General features: G+C 47.3%; 1 protein-coding gene across 1 annotated transcript in view; it reads left to right on the forward strand.

The window, feature by feature from the left end:
* The window catches only part of KIF13A (kinesin family member 13A), a 2,203,773-nt gene that overhangs the window by 485,022 nt on the left and 1,700,053 nt on the right, over positions 1-18,698 (forward strand). The window contains exon 4 of the mRNA XM_069613597.1: positions 13,791-13,797. Coding sequence (XP_069469698.1) covers positions 13,791-13,797 — 7 coding nt within the window. The remainder of the gene's footprint in view (positions 1-13,790; positions 13,798-18,698) is intronic.

Consider the following 18,698-nt stretch of genomic DNA (forward strand, 5'->3'; position numbering starts at 1 on the left):
ACAAACACAATCGTGAATAATATAAGATGGGAATACATACATTACCAAGGTGACATGATCGTAATACATGTTCCAGGACCATATCATCATGAAGAATATACAAAGGATCAAAGCAAATAAAAGGGAAGCACATAGGCCAGAGGCCAAATTAGCCTAATTTGTTAACAATGTAGATCAACCAATCAATCCCTGAAACCAAAAAATGTTTGGCTCAGCACCATTTAATCTGCAACTAGTATCACCCTGGTAAGTTTTTCAAAACTGCAGTAAAGACTAGACCTCTGAGGTTTTGCACACCTGACATGAGAAAGAGAGAGTGAAACACAGAGACGGAGTGGGACAGAGATGGAGAGACTGACAGACTTTAGGCCAGGCAACGCTTAATCATAAAACTCATGTGAATTGGAGGGCCATATATAATGTCTTGTAGGGCCAGATCTGGTGCGCGGGCCGTTTTTTGTACACCACTGCCCTATACCAATCCAAAGCCCTGTCCCCAAGTCCACCATCCCAGCACACTGCACATTCCTAAAGCTTCACTGAGCCTTTCTCCCAGTTAGTTCCTCTAGTTCTATGCTCTATGTCTTTTCATGTCCTTGTAAATCCGCCTTTTTCTCTTACTTTGCCTTTATCCTCGATGCCTCCCACTTGTCGCACCCTAAACCATCCAAAGTCTATTGCCGTCTCCGGTTTTGCCATACTCACCGCTCCTCTAAAGCCTCTTCCGTCTTTCTTTCCTGCTAGAGCCCATTTCACTCTTACATTTCTTTGTCATTTTCTCCATCTGCTAGAGTAGCATCCTCGATGAGTCTCTTAAATCCACCCACCCAAACGCTTTGGCATATCCAACTCTCTCCCATACCCAGTGCTGCTTCAATTTGACCTCAACAGTGAGCCTTGTCTCTGGTTGGATGCCAGACAGGTAGGTAGGAGGCTTGCTGCATACATAAGTGCTGGACTTGCATGTTAGCCTGTTGTTTCAAAGATGAGTTTCTCCATTACCCGTTATTCTTGAGAGCTAAGACCATTACGACAGGTCCCTGTGGAGGTAGGAAAGAATTGACCTCTTCAAGGTCACAGATAATCGCCTAAATGTCCCACTCCATCTCTGTGTTTCACTCTCTCTTTTGTGTCAGGTATCTGCTGTGAGGCGTGAAGCCCAGCAATTTGAAAGTAGGTGCTGCCGGTAGGAGGATCTGGTGGGTGCCTTGGTCCCGCTAGCCCTGCCTCTGATCCCTGCAAGGCGTGAAACCTGGCAACCACAGCCGAAGAGCTGTGAGAGGATCTCGTGGGCGCAGCGGTCCCGATGGCCCTTCTTCAACATCCGGGTGCCGAAAAAGGACGAGGAGGCCCAGGAGACATCCCGGCCACTGAGCCCAGGATGTGGAACGCGCATGTGTGCGCGCATCTGAGCTCAATCACAGGAACCCGTGTGCGAGGCACAGGAGAAACCATTACAGGACCCGGCACAATGCTAAAGGCGCGCACGACAGGATCTCCCAGCCACAACAAGCAAGTCAGCCAGCAACATCAAAGACTGTGCCCCACCAATTCACAGTCAGGGAAAGGGGAAAGCAACACGTGGCCCACCCCACATTCATAACTGCACATTTCTGAAGGACACATTTACAATCATCGACCGAAATGTTGGAAGAAGAGAACCTGACAGTCCCCATCACTCCAGCAGCAGCTCTACCCTCAAGACTGCAAGACAGTCTCATCACACAATTACGCGCACACTTTGTTTTGTAGGATGCCAGCAGCTTGGTTCCCAGGTGGAGAAGGTGGGTGAGGGATTTTGAGGTATACATAAAAGCCATCTGGCCTCTTGAAGAGGACAAGAAATGCAGCCTCCTCACATTATCCATAGGCTCCAACGTACGAGACATTTTAGATGAATTCCCAACAGGGACAACAGATACTTACACCAATCTCAAGACCGCTCTCACTGATTATTTCACGCCACACACCAACGTAGACTACGAAGGACATATTTTTTACACCACCAAACACATAAAAGTGCTATCAATGGACACCTATATCATGTGGCTACGCATGAAACTAAAATGTTGTGACTTTAACAATGACTCATATGACGAAGCCTTAAGATCGCAGATCATAGCTGGGTGTGAGTGCACCAACTTCAGAAAGATATTGTTACAGAAACCTCGATCTCATGAAGGAATATTACACCTAGCTCGGTCAGATCTGTCCTTGGCGTCTCAAGTGGAGGGTCTAAATTACATCAAAATCTCCCACGGAAAGACCAAGAACATCCACAAACTAGACATGACACAATCAAGCAAAGGAAATGGTGCACCCTTTTGCTACACGTGTGGTTATGAATTCCCCCATGATGGCACATGCCCAGCCATTGGGCAACAATGATTGGGGTGTGGTGGAGACAACCATTTCAAAGCAGTATGCTGCATTTCCCGCAGCCAAGCAAGAGGCGAAGGTGGTGGAGGAAGACCATCACTGGGCAGAAAGAGACAAACACAAAGTCCCCCACGACTCCAAGCCAACCCTATGAGCCACCGAAGGCACAGAGACAACAGAGAAGAAAGGAAACCACAAGATAGAATATCGGGACAATGGAGATCGAGCAAATCAATGACGTCTAGACCAGGAGAAGACCCAAGAGATACATTGATTACCTCGTCGAGCAATCACAAACTGACAGTAGATCCAGCGCATCTTCTGAAGAAGACACAAGGAGAAAGTAAAACCCCTGAGAAGAGCCACGGAAGAGAGGTTACCTCTGTGCACTGGGAAATACAACAGCAAAAGAACAGAGCACAGTCTTACTCCTCTAGATAAACAACATGGCGGCTGAATTCTTAGCAGACACAGGAGCCACGGTAAATGTTATAAGTGTAGAGGTTTACAACAACTTGCTTCATGCCCCCGTGCCTGCGACCAGCAGAGGTACACTTCTACCCATATGGGTCAAAGGTCCCATTGCCCTGCAAAGGCTACTTCATGACACAGCGCAGATACAAAGCACAAACGAAGAAAATACCTGTGCATGTCCTAGAAGCTGCAAAGGACAGTGGATGGACTTTAAGATTCAAAGCCGCAAAAGACCTCTCATACATGTGCCCTACAGACTCGTGGCCCACAGATATCTGTACCTATCCACAAAAATAGAACAACTCTTCTCATCACTGTTCAAGGGTTTGGGTAAACACAAGGACCAGCAGATCGCCCTACACATTGACCCACTGGTACCGCCTGTAGCTCAACACTACTGTGGGATTCCAATAAACATAGAAAGACCAGTGGAGGAGGAACTATACAAGCTACTAGATGCAGACATCATGGAGCCGGCAGAAGGCCCACACCGTGGGTATCACCCATTGTCCCAGTGCCAAAAAAGGACTTCTCTGATATCATAATAATTGTGGACATGCGACGACCAAACAAAGCCATACTGAGGGAACGTCATCAAGCTCCTTGCATTACCGACATGGTACACCTGCTAAATGGTGTCACAGTATTCTCAAAATTGGATCTCAACAAAGGATACCACCAACTTGAACTGAGCAAGGAGTCATGATGTATAAGCACATTTGTCACCCACCTAGGTCTCTACAGGTACAAACGTCTCCATTTTGGTGTGTGCCCGGCCACCGAGATTTTCCAGGTGGAGATGCATAATGTCATAAAGCATAATCCCAAATTGCTTAAATTACAGTGACGATATCCTGATTTTCTGACAGGATCAGGAACAGCATTACAACACCCTCACACAAGTATGCATGGCATCGGAAGAAGCTTGCATCACACTAAAGAAAGAGAAATGTGAATTCGGAAAACACACCCTTTGATTTTTCTGGCAATTATTTAGACGCAGGCCATGACTCCAGATCCTGAGAAAGTAACTGCTCTCAATGAGTTAGAATCACACACGAACATATCAGACTCACGATCCTTCCTAGGGCTTGCTAGATAGATTTGCATCAGTAAGTGAACCACTACAAGCACTAACGAACAAACAAACAATCTTTGAGTGGACAGGAGAGTGCCAACATGCCTTTTAAATAATTAGACAAAAGCTAGCTGATGCCAAAAACATGCCATACTTCAACACAGCACGGGAAACAGAACTGATCGTCGATGCAAGCCCCATAAGTTTGGGCGCCATCTTAATATAGATTGACCCAAAAGACAGCAGAATGCGTCACATTGTCTCCTATGCCAGCAGAAGCTTATCAAAGACGGGGCAAGCCTGCTCACAAGCAGAAAAAGGTGACCTTGCTGTGGTGTGGGCATGTGAGCATTTTCATCTTTTCCTATATGGGAAACCTTTCACAGTGGTCACAGACCACCAAGCATTACTTTTCATTTATGGAAACCCTCAATCTAAAATGCCCCCCAGAATTGCATGATGGGCATTAAGACTCCAAGATTACAGTTTTTGTAACATCCATCATCCAGGGAAGGACAACAAACCAGCAGACTTCCTCTCACAGTACCCTTGCAAGGAACCCCAGTTCACATCCTTGATAGCAGATCAATACATACGCTGCATAGTGCACAAGGCCACACCGAGAGGCATAAATACAACTCACATTGAACAATAAACCGTAAACGACCATGCCATACAAGCCATTTTCAGATGTATGGAGTCGGGACAATGGAAACAAGCCAAGCATGCAGGAGAAAACACAAATCCAGAAACCCAACAGGATATCAACAATCTGGTGGCTGCAAAGGAAGAGCTCGCCCGAACCTGAAGGACTACTACTAAAAGGGACCAAGATGGTGATCCCTCAGACCCTGCAAAGGAAAATTCTTGAACTAGCGCATGAAGGACACCGGGGCATTATGTCCACCAAAAGGATGCTACGTAAGAAGGTATGGTTTCCGCAATTAGACTCACAAATGGAAGAACTGCTCAACCAATGCCCCATGTGTGCAGTCATCAATCCCATCACCCGCCCTGAGCCACTGCACGTGACGGACATTCCAGCAAGACCTGGGATGAGATTGCAGTAGACATCTTTGGACCCCTGGAAGGAGGGGAATACATATTTGTGGCAATAGATGAATACTCCTGCTTCCCTGACATACAACTGGTACCTTCTACTTCGGCCTACCAGACCATACCTGCGCTAGACAGGATGTTTGAAGTAATGTTTGCCGAAACATACGCACACAAATCCCTCATGTCACTAATGAGATATATAAATGCGACGCCAAGATGAGAGAACGTGATACAAGAGCCAAGGAAGCCATGAAAAGGAGAGCGAATGAGAACAAAGGAGCCAGTGAATACGATTTCAAAGTAGGAGACATTGTGATAGTGCACCAGCCACAGACAAGGTAACAGACGACCGTGTTTGACAAAGAACCAATTACAGTAACTCAAGTGAAAGGATCTCTTGTCACAGCTGAAGGATAGAAAGAGGGATTATGCAAAATTCTTCACATTTCAAGATGATGCCTGGAATCATCACACCAAGTTTGTCAGCTGAAGAAGTTGAACCACAAGGGTGGGGGATCCTTCTTATGAAGGAGATGATGAGGACTCTAGTGAAGAGCAGACACCTTGTCTGTGAGAGAGAGAGACATGACCATCTCTCTGCACCTGATGGAGAGGCCTAGAGGGCCAGAAATCTGGCCCAGAGACTCATAGAAGAAATTAACTGAAATATAACATTGTGTTAAGAAAGGGGGGTGGGAAGTGACGTTGCATGAAGGCAGTGTCACGTGGAAGGGGACATGGGTATCATGGGAGAAGGGCAGGGGCAGGAAGGGGAGGGACAGTTATGTTGAAGAATGAGGATTGAATAAAGACGCATGTCGTAATCCTCCTCCTGTGCCAACCCTTTCCTTAATGGCATGCCGCATGAGGGAAGGCCGTGTGAACTTTTACTAGCGAGACCCAGAAAGGTCTAACGTTACAATCCCAAATTCATAAATGGGATGCATTCCCCTCCACATGTTCTGAATAGATGCAAGTGGAGGACCAAATTATGGCAGGATAATTTCTGATGCTTTCATGATTTTTATGTTCATCCACTGCTGTCAGCCTTGCATTTCCATCCCCGTTTGGGGGATGGAAATGCTTTTATTTATTTTAGCATTTTACAGAGTGAAGACCTTTAAGGTCTTGTCTCCGTGAAATGTGCTCTCAAACAATCATTGGAAGGGAAATGGCCAGCGCACCTTTGCGCTACAGTACAGCCCCTCCTGAATTGCGCAGCTCACCTTTTAGAATAAGGTGACTTGCATATTTTCTAAAAGTAGCACAAATTAAACAAGCGCATTTACTGCACTCCATTAATTTACACTACTATTCGTGAATCTGGCCCTCAGTCTGAAAACCATTTGTCAATTTCTGCAGTCATAACAGGGTGAGACAACAAAATGTAATAAAAATGGGTGATGCAGGAATACAGGAATCCTCATTTGCCCTCACACCGAGCACAGCACATCTGCATCAATACTATTGATTTCAGCGATTATAGAATGTATTTATAACAAAAACAGCAGAGGCACCAATACAAATGTTTGTCGGCCCCCTCTGAATGGGTTAGCTCCTAGAAGTCTCATACCTCGCCCCCTTAATTAACCAAAGCATAGTTCTTATACAGACTACAAATAGCAGAAAATAACCCTGAGGGAACCTTAAATTAATAAAGGTTTCCCAAAGTTTCTTTCAAGGGACAGGATTGCAGGCCTTTTAAAAATCTATGAATACAAAATGTAGGGCCTACTTCTGTTAAAAACAAACTTTTTGACAAACCAGTATATTTGAAACAATTGGTCCAAAGTGCCTTGTTCCAATTGGAAGCCTGTCTGTAGCCCAGGAATTGTCCCTCTATTCAAATCATATTAAAAAATAATCATCCGGTATATTATAACTAGTCTATCCAACAAAGAAATTTGATGATAATGAGTGTTCTTACCAATTGCCCTTTTTAAAGACTGGAATAATCTTATCCCCTCGTCAGCTGTTTAGTATACCAAAGTTCACAATATAATACTAAATAATGTCTCCAAAAAGGGAATTCAAAAGGTTAATTTTACCTTTAAAAAGATCAATTGGAACCTCATCAGGGTCAGGGGCTTTTCCCATTACCATACTACGACTCACAACAGCTCTTTGAATTTCTTATCAAAAACAGAGGGCCATCACCATCCCAAGATATTAGCGTGGCGCAACTCAAACTGTGTGTGAGCGTCCTACCTCTTGGTAAGTTGTGGTTTTATCTATTAAAACACTTAACTCGTTGACTTTAATTTGACTCCTGTTTTATGACATACGTACACACACACACATATATATATATTTCTGAGGCTTGTGGAATCTGCTTAGATCACATGCTGTGCATAGGCCGACATCTAGTGGAAGCTGCGGAGTATTACAGTTTGTTTTCCGAAACTCGAAAATTGGGCATCGACACAGGGCGTGCCAGTAATACTATCCCTAGTGTGACGTCCACTGTACCCATGATCCCTCACGCGTCTAGGACCCTCAGATTGTTTTTTTCCGCCATGCTGGTCGGAAGCACTGAGCGGAGTTCCCTGACTTAGTCAGATTTTGCTAATATTGTTATATATTTCCCCATTTATTCCACCTCCACGTCGAGTCTCCGAACATCGACACTCGACGCCGGATCGGAGAAAATTCAACCGTCGGACTACAGCGACGGATTTGGGCCTCGGAAGGCCTCTGGCCTCTGCCCGGGCCTCGGAAGTCCTCTGGACTCGGCCCTGCAAATAGGGAGAGTGGGGGGTGGCACATATCCTACACTCTGTTTAATATAGTTACATTACTTATATTCCTACACTCCCAGCCCGCTGCCATAGGGTGTGTATGGAGGGTACCCCCTTTCAATTTTGCCCCAAGTGCAACCGCAAGTATCCTTGGGTTGACAGACACGCCACGTGTAACCTCTGCTTGCCGAGGGACCAGCCTGAGGCGAATTGCAGAGCGTGCAGTCGGTTTAAACCGAAGACCCTTAAGGACCGTTCGACAAAGCGTTGGGCCCACCACGCCAGGCGACAAGAGGCCAAGTACGTTGTCGCTTCAGGGCAATGTGGCATCGATGGACAGCCAAGCGCAAGTCCCCGACCTCGGAAGGTTGTCCGGCAGGGCAGCTATGGGGAAGACCCCCGGCGACACGAGCGCTACCCACACCACTTCCAGCAAACAGAAGTCCAACCGAGACTCGACACGCACGTTGAGTTCTCGGAAAGAGGCACGTAGAGAACGGTCCACCGAGTCGGTGTCCTCTGGGCGTTCGCGTTCGAGATCGCCTCATGACACGAAGCAACCCTCCACTGATGCTAAAAGTGCCTCGCTCCCCTTAGTGACTGAGGTTCGGTCGTCGGAGGACGACGCCGACCTCTACCCCCAAGCCACACTCCAGGAGTCGGCGTCTGCAGGCAGCGGCAAGGCTGCTACCGAATCCCTTACACTCTCCAGAGACAGGGACTCTACCCCCGAATTTTAATGCCAGGCATCGAAAAGCTCTGATAGGGCCCAAAAGTCGGGGAAGCACTCTTCCACCCACGGGGAGGGGGGAAAACAACGAAGTAAGCAGTCCCAGCCTACTTCCACTCCTAAACTACATTCTACTCCACCTAAACAGACGGACAAGTCTCAGACCCCTGACCTTAAGGCCCCTGTTCAAACCAGTAGGTCTAGTCAGGATAAAACAGGGAAAGCACTCCAGGAAAGAGTTACTCCCAGTTCAAGGGAAAGGTCCAGTGAGGACATAGACAGAGTAATGTCAATGATGTCATCATTGGCAGATTTCTATGCCAAGAACCCGGAACACTTTCACTCTTATACACCAGAAGGGTCAACTCCCTCAGGCTCCAAGGATCCAATACCCCCAAGTAGGAAGTCCTGGGGTGAAGCACCAACTCTATCTTCAAACCCCTTCTATATAGCCCTATTCTCAATACCAGGAAGATCCATCCTTTGTTGAGGATCCAGACGTGGGCATGTTCGAAGAACAAACTGGGACAGGCTATTATGGGGATGATGAGGACCAAGAGGAGGAGGAGGAGGAGGAAGGGGACGACCCAGATACATACAGGGTAGATTCCCCAGTAGAGAAAGAGCCCGCGGTTACCGACTCCCCGGTCAACAACCAACCTCTCCTGAATGAGGTCCTGTCCAGAGCGGCACAGCACTTCCACATTGACACCCATGGTGCTCAGGAAGAGAGGGACTTTGCAGAGGAACTGGTGGGAGAAAGGAGACCTGTTGCTCTGGCCATCCCTATCCTTAAGTCAATACAAAGGAAGATAGACCCTTCCCTTGTTAACCCCAATCTCACTAGGGCAGTAAACCCCAGAATTGAAAAGCTTTTCAGGGCAGCCCAATCTGACCCACTATACATAAGGGAACATCTCAAACCGGACTCCCTGGTTGTTACAAACACCCATAAGAGGGCGGGAACACCCTTGTCGTCGTCCGAAGCTCCCCCCGACAAGGAGAGCAAAAAGATTTATGGCTTGGGCTGGAAAGTAGCCTCCACTTCCGCCTACCAGGCAAGAATTGCAAACTCCACCACCCTGCTGGCTAGTTACAACTGCCATCAATGGGAAGAAGTCACGGCTCTCGTAGACTCCGCCCCAGAACCTTTAAAAAGCCAATTGGCATGGGTTTCGGCAGAGGGGAGAGCCGTGTCAGGTTGCATTTTAAAATCAACCTTTGATGCCGCGGATAATGCCGGCAGATTAATTGCTGAAAGCGCGGTCATCAAGAGGCATGCTTGGCTACGGCAGTCTGGTTTCAAGGCCGAGACCCAAGCATCATTGATAGATAAGCCGGTGGAGCCGGATCTATTGTTTGGAAAGGCGATCGAGGACGCGCTAAAGAATGCCAAGGACGAATACGAGACACTCAAGTCCCTAGGGCAACTAACCAACAAACCCCCTAAGCAGAGAGGGAATGGCAATTTTCGTCGGCCTCGCGGACAAAACTCCCAAAGATGCTCAAACTATTCCCAAGGACAGGGTACTACATGGAACACTAACCAGCAGTCTACCCAGAGTTATGGCGGGGGTAACAAAAGAGGTTGTGGTAGGGGTAGAGGCAGTCCCAATAAAGGAGGGGGCACGCCTCCACCAAAACAGTGATGCTCCGTTCAGGGTCCCTTCTCACACATCCCCAGTAGGGGGGCGCATTTCCATCTTCACCCAAGCTTGGGAAGGGATCACATCAGACAGATGGGTGCTGTCCACAGTGTCTGCAGGATACTGCATAGAACTCCTAGAGCGTCCCCGAAACCACCCTCCACGTCAAAGAAAACACTCATTAGACCACCAGAAGATCCTACTCGAAGAGATCGAAATTCTTCTTGCAAAGGACGCGATAGAACTCGTCCCGGGACACCAGGTAAACAAGGGTATTTATTCAGCCTACTTCCTTGTGCCAAAAAAAGATTTGACAATGCGCCCAGTATTGGATTTACGGCCTGCAAACAAGTATGTCAAGCCCCAAAAATTTTGCATGACTACTCTCCAAGAGGTAATTCCCCTCCTAAAGAAGGGGGATTACATGGCAACATTGGATATGAAAGATGCTTATTTTCATATTTCCATGTTCCCAGCGCGCAGAAAATATCTGCGCTTCAAGGTGGACAGTCAGCACTACCAGTTCAAGGTACTGCCCTTCGGGAGAGCCTCGGCTCCTATGGTATTCACCAAGGTACTGGCGGTGGCGGCGGCACACCTACGCAGGGAGGCAATCCCAGTGTACCCTTATCTGGACGACTGGCTCATCACGGGGGAGACCCCAGTAATTTGCAGGACGAACATTCAAAGAACTATCGACCTCCTCTTCGAATTGGGCTTCTCCATAAACGAGAAAAAATCAAGTCTGGTGCCCAGCACCTCCAAGCAGTTCCTAGGAGCTGTTCTAAATACTCAAAAGGGATTGGCTTTTCCTTCAGAGCTAAGAATTCGGAATATACTACTGCAAATTCCGCAATATCAAACCGGTCAGCAGATAACAGTACGCAAAGCAATGCGTTTGCTGGGCATAATGGCGTCATGTATTTACCTGGTCCCCCACGTGCGCCTGCGCATGCGTCCCATGCAAGAATGGTTGGCGAAACTGTGGTCTCAGGCCAGTGCTCAGTGGGACGATCTAGTGGTCGTTTCGCCAACACTTGTACAAAGCCTCCACTGGTGGACAAGAGACAATCTATCCAAGGGGAAACCCTTTTACGATCCCGAGATACAGGCAGTAGTCACGACGGACGCATGCCTGACAGGATGGGGAGCTCACCATCTCCACCACACAGCTCAGGGTCTCTGGTCTCACACAGTGGCCAAGAATCACATCAACCTGCTGGAGCTTCTGGCAGTTTTCAGAACACTTCAAGCGTTTGAGCCCCACCTACTGAACCTGTCGGTGCAGATCCGGACGGACAGCACTACAGCCATGTTCTACCTGAACAAGCAAGGAGGGACTCGTTCGCCAAATCTGTCCAGACTTGCCCAGAAAATTTGGATATGGGCACTCAGATGGAACATCTTTCTGTCATATGAACATGTTCCAGGGGATCTCAATGCTCTAGCGGACGCTTTGAGCAGAGATCCCCTTCCAGAGGAACACGAATGGTGTCTACACAGAGATATCGTAGAAGATCTCTTCTCTCAGTGGGGTTTCCTCACTATAGACCTATTCGCCACAAGCTAAAACAGACAGTGCCCAGGATTCGCATCCAGGTTTCCCCAACCAGACTCCCTGGGCAACGCCCTGTGGATGAACTGGTCAGGGATGTTTGCGTACGCTTTTCCACCAACTCCTCTCATCAGGAAGGTGGTGAACAAGATGAACAGAGAGTCGATGATGCTCGTCCTAGTTGCTCCCATGTGGGTGAGACAACCGTGGTTTCCACACCTACGCAGACTCTCGGTGTACGATGCCATCAAACTCCTAGCTGGTAAAACCTTTTCTCCCAGCACCAAGTTCAGAAGGTGCATCCTCAACCCAACTCCATGAACCTAGCAGCATGGCTCCTGAGGTCATAGAGTTTGGACATCTCAATTTACCACAGAGGTGTATGGACATCCTAAAAGAGTCTAGGAAACCGAACAAGAGGCATTGCTACTTCGACAAATGGAAGAGATTCGTTATCTGGTGCCAGTATAAACAAATAAACCCAGTTGATTGCACTCCTTCCACTATCGTGACATACATGCTCCACCTGCTGGATGCAGGGTTGGTTTTCAACTCACTAAAGGTACACCTGGCAGCACTGTCAGCGTACACCACCTCACATAGCAAGGTGTCGTGGTGGAAGGTACCCGTGGTTAAAGCCTTCATGGAAGGAGTAAAGAGACTTCATCCTCCTATATCTAACCCACCACCGGGATGGGACCTGAACGTGGTGCTATCTAAACTCATGGGCCCCCCATTCGAGCCCATGCATAAGACAAGTCTCAAACACCTGACCTATAAGACTGCCTTCTTAGTAGCCATTACATCCATAAGAAGGGTCAGTGAAATTCAGGCTCTGTCAGTGCAGGATCCTTTCTTTACTATTCATAGGGATAAGCTGGTTTTACGGACACACCCTAGGTTCTCACCTAAGTTTATTTCAAAATTCCATGTAAACCAGTCCATCGAGCTTCCGGCTTTCTTCCAAAACCCACAAAGCTCGGCTGAGGTTAAACTACACACTCTAGATGTGCGTAAGGCGGTCCTTTACTACGTAAACAAGACCAGACCGCTTAGAAAGACAGATCAACTGTTTGTCTCCGTAGCCACAGGCAAAGAGGGAGATCGCGTCTCTAAGGGTGCCATCTCCAAGTGGATTGTCAACAGTATCCAGTTGTGTTACTCTCTTCCTGACAAAACTTTGCCTTTTACGCCCAGAGCCCACTCGACAAGAGGCATTGGGGCCACTCTGGCTTTCATTGCAAATGTTCCCCTTGACACCATTTGCAAAGCAGCTACTTGGAGCTCTATTCACACTTTTACTCAGCACTACTGCACTGACACCCATTCCAAGACAGATACTGAAGTGGGACAAGCGGTTCTAAGACATTTATTTGCTCATGACCCTTCTCACATCCCACCTCCTTCTTCTAACACTGCTCGCTAATCTATGAACAGCATGTGATCTAAGCAGATTCCACAAGCCTCAGAAGGGGTACATTACTCACCGTAATCGTTTTTCTGATGCTTGTATCTGCTTAGATTCACATGCGACCCACCCTTCCTCCCCTCTGAGAGAAGGCGCATGGATGCTTGTAGTCTTATCTTATCTATCTTCTATCTGCTTGGATCATCTGTACTCGCGGTACTCCTCATGCTACCTCATGTCAGGAAAAATACAATCTGAGGGTCCTAGACGCGTGAGGGATCATGGGTACAGTGGACGTCACACTAGGGATAGTATTACTGCCACGCCCTGTGTCGACGCCCAATTTTCGAGTTTCGAAAAACAAACTGTAATACTCTGCAGCTTCCACTAGATGTCGGCCTATGCACAGCATGTGAATCTAAGCAGATACAAGCATCAGAAATACGATTACGGTGAGTAATGTATCCCATATATATTATATTTCTGAGACTTGTGGAATCTGCTTAGATCACATGCTGTGCATAGGCCGACATATAAGGTCGTCGGATAAGGTGGCAGGCCCCAAAAAGTCTGTAAAACACTCCTCTGGGCCCCGGGATGTGGGGAAACATCACAAAAGACCTCAAAGACCCCTCATAGGGACAAGAGCCCTCCTAGGGAGAAGGCACAGCAGAAGGAAAAGCCTAAACAATCCACACCCATAGAAAAACCTAAGGATTCTAGACCTAAAGTGGTACCTCCCACTGATGAGGACTTAGGACTTTCCCCTCAGTCTGTGGTGATCCCAAGTTCCAAAGAATGGTCTTCCCAAGATATTGACAGAGTAATGACAAGAATGACCTTTATGGACCACTTTTATGAGAAAAACCCAGATTACCTTGAGTTTCCACTTCACTCCTCCCACCACAGTCCCTTCCGGCTCTCAAGCCTCTGCCTTACCTAATCAAGAGGTCTTGCTCAAATGTTCCCTTACAGAGTACAGTCATAGATATCTATGACCCTGAATCAGACCAAGAGAATCTCTCCTTGGTGGAGGTGTCTGACCCTCACCTTATTGAGGAGGATACATATGAACCTTATTATGGGGATGACGAGGACCCAGAGGCAGACCAAGAGGCAAACATGTACTCTATAGATTCCCCGCTTAACTAAGACACTCCAGTGGTCGATTCCCCCGTTGATAATCAACCCCTCCTCAATGAAGTATTAGCCAAGACGGCTAAACACTTTCAGATTGACACACAGGAGGTACAGGAGGATATAGACTTTGCAGAACAAATCCTTGGGGACAAAAGGACAGTGGGCCAGTTTATCCCGCTTCTAAAATCAGTACACCTCAGAATACAGCCATCCTTAGAAGCCCCTAATCTCACACGGGCAGTAAACCCACGTGTGGAGAGATGATTCAGGCCTGCCCTTGCAGACCCTTTATATATTAGAGGGCCACTAAAACCAGACTCCTTAGTTGTCACCACAACTAGAAAGAGAGCAGGCCCAACCCTTGCTTCCTCCGAGGCTCCACCTGATAAGGAGAGCAAAAAGATCTATGCCATGGGCAGAAAGATCGCCTCCTCTGAGGCCTATCAAACTAGGATAGGGAACAACGCAACCCTCTTGGCTAGTTGTAACTGCCGCAAGTGGGAAGAAATGTCTGCTTTACTTTCATCTGCCCAGAGCCACTAAGATCCCAACTAGCTCAGGTTGCAGCAGATGAAAGGGCCATATCTAGCTGTCTCCTTAAATCAAATTTTGATGCGGCGGACAATGCTGGAAGAGTCATTGCAGAAGGGACCGTTATTTATTTATTTTATTATATTATTTTTATTATTACTTGTGTTTAGCCAGAATTAGGCTTTTACAAGATCTGGAAGTGCTTCTTCAAGAACATTTTTAGAATTTTACGCTTGAATTTGGAAGGTCGAAATTTGGTGGACATTCACTTCTCCTGCACGGCTGCTTCACAATGAGTTTATTTTCTCGAAAGCAGCGTTTAAAATCTTAACCCCTGCGATTGTCCGTCTTGTGTTTTCTCCAGAGATAAGCCGGGCCGACCAAACTTCTTCTTCCTATAGGTCGTTGGCAGAAAACAGGGGGAGAAGGTAAGTACTCCTGACTCCTCGCATAGCAACATCAAGTGTCTTATAGATTTGAGTTGATGAGCCTCCGGGCATAGTCTGCATTCGTTAGAGTTGGACTGGGTTCTTCTTTCCAAAATTTCCGAGTCGGGAGGAGGTTGAGTCTCGCTCTCATAAATGTACCACATCGTTTTTTGTCGGGAAATTTCTTCATGTATTCCAGCAGGACTTCTCGTTTCCTTTGTGTGGGAGGCAGGTGGGCTAGAGACTTGCTGTTTGCCGTTTTATCCTGAGTCGTTAGCTCTCATCGGGTTTGAAATCAGAAGCTCATCTGAACATGTGATCGTCTTAAGGAGAGATTTTTTCTCCTTCACCCAGATATTTAGCATATAGCAGGATCCTTTTGCAATTTCTTCGGCGATCAGCCTGTACACTTGGGGACTTTCCGGCATGAGTGTTTTCCTGTAAAGCTGCATACTGATGTGGTCTACCATTGCCAATAGTGAGAGCAGCCCTAGCTCATGTCCGATTACTTCAATGGGCGTAGATTTCGGTAAATTCAGCACAGAGAGCCACAGAAAACCTTCCAACTTGTTCCATATTGTCTTGGGGATGGCCGGGCTTGCATCCATTCCGTATATCATTGCTGGAATCACTTTAGATTTGTAATATTGTATTGCGGGGACCAATGAGAATCTGCCGAATCTCCCGTCAATTAATCAAGTTTGTGTTGTTAAGTTGCGAACTTTGTCCCAGAGAACTTCCTTCGTTCGTGCGTCGACTTTCGAACAGTCATTCGTGACACCAAGGTATTTAAAGTGGGAAACTGGTTCTATTTTTTAGCCTTCTAGGAACCAGTTGGGCTTCGAGATTTTGTTTGTCGCTTTCTCCATGACCAAGATTTTGGTTTTGTCTTTGTTGATTTCTAAATGATGCTGTTCAATGTAAAGGACCAAGTTATTTAACTGTCTCTGAAGACCCACTGGGGTTTGGTCCAACAGAATAAGATCATCCAGGTATAGCAGACGTGGGACTTCAGAGCTCCCAAGTTTGGGGGGGAAAGATCGAACCGCTAAGGTGGTCTCTTGGTAGTCGCCCAGAAACACGATAAACAGTGCTTGAGCCACCGGACAGCCCTCCTTAACTCCTCGGTTCGACAGGATTTCTGCTGAAGGACTCCCTTGGCGGTTGAGCCGAACTCTCATACTCGTGCCTGAGTGGAGGGCGATGAGAGGGCCCAAAATTGATGCTGGGCAGTTTCAACCACATAGTTTCTTCCATAGCATCGCTCGGTCAACCCTGTCGAAGGCCTGGGTGAGATCGACGAAGGCCAGGTACACTCTCGGGGCACCTATCGTGATCTTGCTCTTGATGATGTTCAATACCATTAAGTTGACCGAGGTGCTGACATTCTTCAAAAAACCTGTTTGGAGGGACCGTTATTAAAAGGTAAGCATGGCTGCGCCAGCGCAGGTCACTCTAATAAACATGCCAGTGGAACCTAACGTGCCCTTCGGTAAGGCGGTTGAAGACGCACTTAAAACAGCAAAGGACCAGTATGACACTATAAAATCTTTAGGTCAAATCACTAATAAGGCTACTGGACAGAGAGGTTACTTTAATTTTGGCCGTTTTCGAGGCCAAAATTCCCAAAGAGGATCGAGCTACAATCAGGACCAGGGCTCCTCCTGGAGAAATAACCAAGGCCAATCCTTCCAAGGATATCCACAGAGGTCGTGGTTGGGGCAGAGGCCCTGCTCGAGGTGGCACTCTACCTCAGAGCAAGTGACATTCCGCTCCAGGTGCCCTCGCATGCTTCTCCAGTAGGAGGACGCATCTTCAACTTCATCCACACATGGGAGGGAATCACCTCAGACAGATGGGTGCTGTCCACCGTAGCAGGGGGCTACTGTATAGAACTACTTCAACGTCCTCACAACCACCCCCCAAGACAGAAAGTCCACTCGGAAGAACATCAGCTGATCCTTCTAGAAGAGATAACTACAGTTCTATTAAAGGACGGCATAGAAGTGGTCCCGGCCAACCAGGTAAACAGGGGTATTTATTCAACGTACTTCCTTGTGCCAAAGAAAGATCTAACAATGTGCCCAGTATTAGATTTGCGCCCTGCAAACAAGTATGTCAAGCCACAAAAGTTCAGCATGACTATGCTACAAGAGGTAATCCCTCTACTAAAAAAGGGGGATTACATGGCAACTTTGGATATGAAAGATGCCTATTTTCATATTTCAATGTTCCCAGTGCACAGAAGATTCTTGCATTTCAAGATAGCGAACAAGCACTACCAATTCAAGGTGCTGACATTTGCAATAGCCTTGGCTCCAAGGGTATTCACAAAGGTACTGGCGGTCGTGGCAGCGCACCTGCGCAGGGAGGCAATCCCAGTGTACCCTTACCTGGACGACTGGCTTATAACAGGGGAATCACCCCTGATTTGCAGACAAAACATTCAGAGACCAATCAACCTCCTCTTTCAATTGGGCTTCTTTATCAACAGGAAAAAGTCAAGCCTAGTGCCAAGCACTTCAAAACAGTTCCTAGGAGCTGTCCTAAACAGAGGAAGGATTGGTCTTTCCTTCAGAGGAAAGAGTAAAATATTTGTTACTGCAAATACCACATTATCGGGCCGGCTGCCAGAAGAGGGTGCGCAAAGCGATGCGTTTAATAGGCATGATGGCATCTTGCATTTACCTGGTTCCTCACACGCGCTTGTGCATACGTCCCATGCAGGAGTGGTTGGCGAAACAATGGTCTCAGGCAAACGGTCAGTGGGACGATCTAGTGGTTGTTTCACCAACACTTGTACAAAATCTTCGCTGGTGGACAAGAGAAAACCTAACGAAGGGTAAAACTCTTCTACAACCCAGAGGTACAGGCAGTTGTCACAACGGACGTCTCACTGGCAGGGTGTAGGGCTCACAACCTTCACCACTCAGCTCAGGGTCTGTGGTCTAACACTGCAGCTCAGAACCACATCAATCTGCTGGAACTTCTGGCAGTATTCAAAGCCTTTCAGGCATTCAAACCCAATCTAACAAACCTATATGTGCAGATCCTAACAGACAGAACTAGAGCGATGTTTTATATCAGCAATTAGGGGGGTACATGTTCTCCAAATCTGTCCAGACTTGCACAGAAAATCTGGACATGGGCACTCAAACGGAGAATGTTCCTGTCAGCACAACATGTTCCAGGGGAACTCAACACTCTAGCAGACTCGTTGAGCAGAGATCCTCTACCAGAGGAACACGAGTGGCATCTACACGAAGGAGTCGTAGAACACCTCTTCCCACTATGGGGTTTCCCAACTATAGACTTATTCGCCACAAGCGAAAACCGTCAATGCCCAGACTTCGCGTGCAGGTTCCCCCAGCCAGGCTCCAAGGGGAACGCCCTATGTATGAGCTGGTCAGGGAGATTTGCTTACGCTTTCCCCCCCAACTCCTCTCATGAGGAAATTGGTGAACAAGTTACAGAAGGAGCAGATGACGCTTATCCTAGTTGCTCCTATGTGGGTACGCGAACCATGGTATCC

Source organism: Ambystoma mexicanum, chromosome 5p, assembly GCF_040938575.1.
Source record: "Ambystoma mexicanum isolate Mex_15411 chromosome 5p, UKY_AmexF1_1, whole genome shotgun sequence".
Taxonomy (NCBI): Eukaryota; Metazoa; Chordata; class Amphibia; order Caudata; family Ambystomatidae; genus Ambystoma; species Ambystoma mexicanum.